A 6,651-nucleotide genomic window follows, 5' to 3' on the forward strand; every position below is an offset into this window, starting at 1 on the left:
TATCCTGCTACGGAACCAGAAATGAGAATAGATGAGGGATTGGTTATATAAATGCCACTTCTTTTTCCACTGCATCTGATAAATAGGCCTATTTACCTTTACTTTAACCACTTAGTATATACATATTACATTTGGATGAATTAAGAAAGACATTTAAAATAACTGTCCCTTAAAACTCAAAGACCATCCAAAACAGGACTATGAATTCATTTTTGTCCTCTCACAAAGATTATATATATAAATGTCATGTCTGCAGTCTCTGGGATATATATATATGTCAGCAAAAAATGAGAAAAACAATGACATTGTATGTGAATTTTCTGGCTGACTTTATTCAGTTTTTTTTTTCCTCCATTAAAATACACATTAAGAAATGATGTGATAACTGGAGCTCTAGCTCTTGGTATGTATGAAATGAGGACCATATCCTAAGGGTGAAAGGAGGTGGGGTCCTAAGGAAGGTGGAACAAAACCACTATTCAAGCCCTGCACTGCCTCTGGACTTCTACATACAAGAAATTAAACTCCTAATTGGTTCAATCCACTATTAATTTGGCTCTCAACTGCAGCCAAATATAGATGTTGTTTCCCAGGCTTCAACAGGTACATCATTTGAAATGTACTGAATTACAGTCCAATAATGAGACGAAACTGATTCCCGTATACTAAAAGGTTGTAAGTTTGAGGTCTCTGTCTGAGGAATACCAATCCATTAAAGACTGAAGTCACATTTTAAAAAGACATTTGTATTTGGTATACAACATACATAAAGACAAATGCTAATGTTATAAAATTTGTAGAATGTTTAATATACCAAGCAAAAGATTTTGTCTGGAGAATATATTCTTATCTGTACATGAAGTTAGGTTAGGGAAAGAGGAGATTCCTGGTTATCCTGAAATTTGTATGCAATTTCTAAAGGATCTGACATATCTTTAATATGAAGTTCTTCATCTAAAATAACTCAATGAAGTCTTAATAAATTGGCAACATCTACATTTTTTAATGTTCTAAATATGTACAAAGTCTTATTTTCTTATAAACACTACTTGTTTTACCAAAAGGAAATTAGATTTCCATTTCTTTTCTTGTAACATTTTCTATTAATCTTTCTAAAAAGATGCTAACTAAAGAACCCCAGCTTCTCCAATAGAAATAAAAATATGGCCAATTAAGTACTCTAGTTCTAATAATATTCTTTTATAGTATTTCAAAAGCAAATATTAATTCAAACCAATAACTGTAAAAAGAAGTTTAAAAAATCTCAGTTTAATTTCCACAGTCTGTAGGGTAGAGAATACAGGCCACATTTTATTTTATACACACAAAATAAAAACAATGAGTAATATGTTAGCTTTCATGAAGGGTGAAAACCATAAACCTTAATCTAAAAGGCTGCATCTGCATCAGCGTAATCTGATGATTCTCTACCAATTTCATTTACAGAATGCCTCTATATCAAGTCATTATTCACTTTCATGCCCCCACATGGGAAGTGGTAGGGGAATATTTGTAGGAATACAATTTATTGTCTGCACCTCCACTTAGAAGTAGCTGTATAGAAAGAGAGAAAAATACATAAAAACATAAGTACAGTTATTCCATATAATAGCTAAGCCTAAACAATTATTCCATATAATAGCTAAGCCTAAATAACCACTAATAATTTGCTTAAAAAAACAAAACAAAACAAAACAGCTAACTAAAGAACCCAAGCTTCTTCAACAGAAATAAAAATATGGCCAATTAAGTACTCTACTTCTAATAATATTCTTTTATAGTACTTAGAAATTACAGATGAGCAGTTAACTGACATTGAACATTAGCACTTATAGGGACCACTTACAGAAAATTTCACTACTATTTGGGTTGAGTACCCCTAATTCAAAAATCTGCAATTTGGGCTGGGGAGGTAGCTCAGAGAAGAGGGAGGACCTGGGTTCAATCCCCAGTACTAAAACAAATCAAAAGCAGAAATCTATACTTTAGAATACTCCAAAATCCATGTTTTGAGCACAAACATGATGCCACAAGTGGAAAATTCTGCACCTGACCCTCATGTGATAGGTCACAGACAAAACAGGCATACCAAAATACATTGTATAAAATTACCTTCAGGATATATATATATGTATATATATATATGAAATAAAAAACGAATTCTGTGTTTAGACTGTGTCCCATTTCCAGGATAACTCATTTATGTGCAGATATTCCAAAATCTGAAAAAAATCTGAACTTTGAAATGCTTTTGGCAGTAGGCATTTCAGATACTCAGCCTGTATGATGATACAGGACACTAAAACATCAAAAATGATCATTTGAATTTGGTTGAGGGACAGTATGCTATTGTACTTTCTACGAAGCTTTTGTCAAGATATGTAATAAAATAGTTTGAAAATTGATACAGTTTTCCTTACTTAAGAAAAACAAAAGGTTTTAAAGGACAGTGCATTAATTGTTTGCAAATAGATATTGCAAATTATTGAAGTTGCCCTGGGACCTGTATTTAGAAAGAATTCTTAGGCAATAAGACATTATGTGTATACATACAAAATTAAATGGTAATTCTTTAAACACGTTTTATAATTCATATTTATTACATAGGATTTTTGTGACTAGTAAATACTTTGATCCAGTTAGTCTGAAATAGTGAATTTATGGACTTAAAATCTCTCATTAAGAATCTCATGAGAAGGGCTGGAGCTGTGGCTCAGTGGTAGAGCGCTTGCCTAGCATGAATGAGGCCCTGGGTTCGATCCTCAGCACCACATAAAAATAAACAAATAAAATAAAGGTATCCTGTCCACCTACAACTACAAAAAAGTTTTTAAAAAAGACTCATGAGAGGAGCTGGGGTTGTAGCTCAGTAGTAAAGTGCTTATCTGGCACATGTGAGGCACTGGGTTCGATCCTCAGCACCACATAAAAATAAATAAATAAAATAAAGGTGTTGTGTCCATTAAAACTAAAAAAATATAAAGATACTCATGAGAGAAAAGAAATTGCTTCAAAATTTCAAATTTTACTATTATCAGAAAACAAAATAGTTCCTTGAGATGTGAGGTTTTTTTTATTGTGGAACAAAATTATAAAATGATATACACTGAAACTAATAACTTTATAAACACAAATACCATATTTATTCTAATAATATAGTCTCCTTTTCACCAAGTAACTAATGAATTCTTACCCCTGTGTCTGTCCAGTCCACACTTAGAACCTTATCTTCATGAGCAGCCAGATCATAGAGAGGAGCCTTACAACTAAAAGAGGAAAATATTAACATGCTATATATATTCACAGGATTAAAACAAACATTTATGAATAATCACGCTTTCCTGAAAATTTTACAGGATTTACCATCCTTGCCTGAATAACCATTTAATCTGAGTCTTAACTCAACCACCTTTACTATTTTTCCTGTATAATCAGCAGACTACAGAGATTTATTACAACAAATATATTCAGGAAAAATATTATTTAGTTTTAAAGATTATTCATAATTAGGCCCATTTCACACTTCCTTCACTATTTTTCTTTTATACCCAAATCGTGGCTTTGTTTTTTTTTTTTTTAATATTTATTTTTTAGTTATAGGTGGACACAGTGTCTTTATTTTACTTTATGTGGTGCTGAGGATCAAATCCAGTGCCTCACACATGCTAAGCGAGCACTTTACCTCTGAGCCACAACCCCAGCCCCAAATCGTGGCTTTGTATACACTTTATCTAGTCATTTCTACCCTGATAACTTCTATATTTATATTTTTAGCCCAAACTTCTCCCTTGAGCTACACATGTATATCCAATTGCCTGACAGTTGGATGGGCACAAAAAATTTGAAACAACAAATCAAAACTTCTGATTTTCCCTCATATATCAATTAATTGTTCTATCCTTTTCCACCATGGTTAAGTGGCACCATCAATCACCTAACTGCTTAGGCAGAAAATGAGAGCATTATCCTGATTCCAATCTTCACATTGAATCCATAAGATAGTAATCCTGCCTGAGCCATCCTCAACATACACCTAGTACCCAGTTATTTATCTGTAATGCTGCCACCACAGTTCAAGTCACAATTATCTGTGTCTTGAATTATGATAGCCTCTCTGCTTTCATTCTTGCTCCCTTGCTCAAAACCCTCCAAAGCATTCCAATCACATTTAAAATAAAATCCAAACTCATTACCATGTTTTAGCAGGTCACCACTAGCTGCTTCATGTCCTGCCACTCTCCTCTTTGCTTACTTTACTCCATCAACACTGGCCTTCTTGCTATTTTGCCAATATGCCAAGATTCTTTCACCTTATCTGTTGTTCCCTCTGCTGTGATATGTGCATGGTTCATTCCTTCCCACTATTAGCTCACTACTGCAATATCAGAGGGATCCTCCCCCAAGAAGTGTTCCTTTACTCAGCTACTTTCTTCATAGAACTTACTACTATCATCAGAAATTATGTTAACTGCAATGTAAAATGTTTAAAATGAATATAATAGCTTCTAGGTGTTAACAGGTCATGTATCATAAAACAGTATTATAATATATTACAAAGCAGATTTAAGGCCAAAAACAACAACACACAAACAGGCATTTAGTTAATGCATCTTTTCTACTTGTAAAGACATGTAAATAAGTTCTGTATGCAGTTTTTTTGGAGTGCGCTCGCTCATGCTCGCTCGCTCATGCTCGCTCTCTCTTTCATGCTCGCTGTCTCTCTCTCTCCCTCTCTATTATTATTATTATTATTATCATAGCACTAGCCTATAAGTAAAGAAATATACCTTTAACACATAATTATCTTTATATTTTTAATTTTTCTATTAACATAATTTATATTAAGGTTCAAGACAATCTTTCTAAACTATTTTTTCCTGTTTTATAACAAAGTCAGAAAGATAGATTATAAACTGATTTTTGTATTTTTTGATAAAAGATAAAGCAACATGGCATTAGTTTTTTTCAGAATGCTAAAAAACAACATACTAAAAATCCTTTGATTCTAGCTTTTTAAAATATCAGTATTTTTTAATATTAGGTAGTAAAACCAAGAGCTTTTTTTCCTAACCCTTCCAGGCAGTTTTTTTCATTTTATAATAGTAACTGATATCTTTGGTTTATCTAGAATAAAAGCACTTACCTTCTTGTATCCCACAGCTTGACAATGTTATCTAAAGAGCCTGAAATCAGCTGCTGTTCATGAGTAGGAGACCACTTTACCGCTGTGACCCAGCCTGTGTGTGAGGTCAGGGATAGTGACACCAAAGAACCATCTGAACAAAGCAAAAAAGATAACAAGTACTAAATTTTAGAACAGAAAAGTAGGCAGAACAAACCTAAAAAATATTTGGAGAAATCCTTTTTTTTTTTTTTTAACATGCCCTAATATTTATACCACTCACCTTTGGTTCGGGGATCCCACAGTCTTATATGCCTATCTGTGCTTCCAGAAGCTAAACGTTTACAAAGTGGAGAATAGGAAATACAGTTAAACACTTTATTTCCTGTCTGAAAAGGAAAAGAAAAGTACACTTGACTATGATAGACTAAAAGTAAGCATTTCTAGAAGTTTTTGTCACTTAAAATATCAAAGTTAATCAGAGGAGTACCGAAATCCTTACCAAAGTTGACTTAAGACCGCCAGATTCAACATCCCATACTTTAATTGTGTGGTCCCAAGATGCACTGCAGATTTCTTCAGCATCTGACCAGAGTACTGAGGAAATTGCTTCTGTATGGCCAGAGAGGGTCACCATGGGAGTCTAGAAATGGAAGATCACCCCCAAAAAAGGGAATAGCATTTTCATTTCAGAGTAATTAGAACAATAGTAGTAGTTATTAACTTCCAAAGCCATATGCCAGGTATTTTTACCAGGTGTTTTAGTTTTGATATCCTGCTCTATTTCTTCTTTGTAACAATCCTCCAAGGTGGATATATCTGTTCTTATTTTATACATGAAGATACTGAAACTGAAATAATTGCCCAACATGATACAGCTTATAAGTGGCAGACTTGAGTTTAAACCCAAATATATTGTATTCTGACTCTTCCTCATCTGTTCTACTTTTCATTTTAAGCAGTATTAATATTAACACTAATTTAACTCTCTCAATGAATAAACATAATATTAAAGTCCTGTCCCCAAATGGCCCTGAACTGACCCAGTCTTTCCTCTCTTCTCCTATCCTGTAGTTCTCAGAATAACAGTAGAATATGCTGGGAATGTAACATCCTGAGATATGGATGGACTGACCGGAACAGCCTGGGCTCAGTTCCAGCCCCCCCTAGAAACAGGATGTCCTTCAAAGCATTGCCCAGTAGGTCTCATGACCTGTGGATATAAACCCCAAGTGTTGCTGCTTTTTGGGATTCGTCACTGTGGTGAAAGTGGGGCACACTGTTAAGACTCCATCTACCCCGGGCAGCTTTCTTGGGAGATTGACTCACAATGGATCCTAGGCTTCTGTTGGCCCTTGCTGCTTCTTTGTAAGTGATAAAATCTATTTCATGTAACTTGTGGCATGTGAATGTGTTCTGTCTCACTGGACTAAAGCAATCAGTAAAACTGCAGTGGATGGAAGTGTATAAACTCTTACTTCTAGTGGTTAGCATAGTGATGATCTTTACTGTCCTCTATGCAGTGGGGT

At 34.1% G+C, this 6,651-nt stretch overlaps 1 protein-coding gene and 1 long non-coding RNA gene across 2 annotated transcripts in view; one reads left to right on the plus strand and one right to left on the minus strand.

Annotated features, from left to right (window-relative positions):
- Positions 1-1,249: 1,249 nt before the first annotated feature.
- Positions 1,250-6,651, minus strand: part of Wdr12 (WD repeat domain 12) — a 26,020-nt gene continuing 20,618 nt past the window's right edge. The window contains exons 10-14 of the mRNA XM_015481282.2: positions 5,625-5,765; positions 5,406-5,511; positions 5,144-5,276; positions 3,194-3,266; positions 1,250-1,554 (exon numbers count right to left, since the gene is read on the minus strand). Coding sequence (XP_015336768.1) covers positions 1,477-1,554; positions 3,194-3,266; positions 5,144-5,276; positions 5,406-5,511; positions 5,625-5,765 — 531 coding nt within the window. The 3' untranslated portion in view covers positions 1,250-1,476. The remainder of the gene's footprint in view (positions 1,555-3,193; positions 3,267-5,143; positions 5,277-5,405; positions 5,512-5,624; positions 5,766-6,651) is intronic.
- The window catches only part of LOC125618183, a 16,157-nt gene continuing 15,739 nt past the window's right edge, over positions 6,234-6,651 (plus strand). Inside the window, exon 1 of the long non-coding RNA XR_007349442.1 lies at positions 6,234-6,490. This is a non-coding gene — a long non-coding RNA (uncharacterized LOC125618183). The remainder of the gene's footprint in view (positions 6,491-6,651) is intronic.

This window comes from Marmota marmota, unplaced genomic scaffold (assembly GCF_001458135.2).
Source record: "Marmota marmota marmota unplaced genomic scaffold, marMar, whole genome shotgun sequence".
Taxonomy (NCBI): Eukaryota; Metazoa; Chordata; class Mammalia; order Rodentia; family Sciuridae; genus Marmota; species Marmota marmota.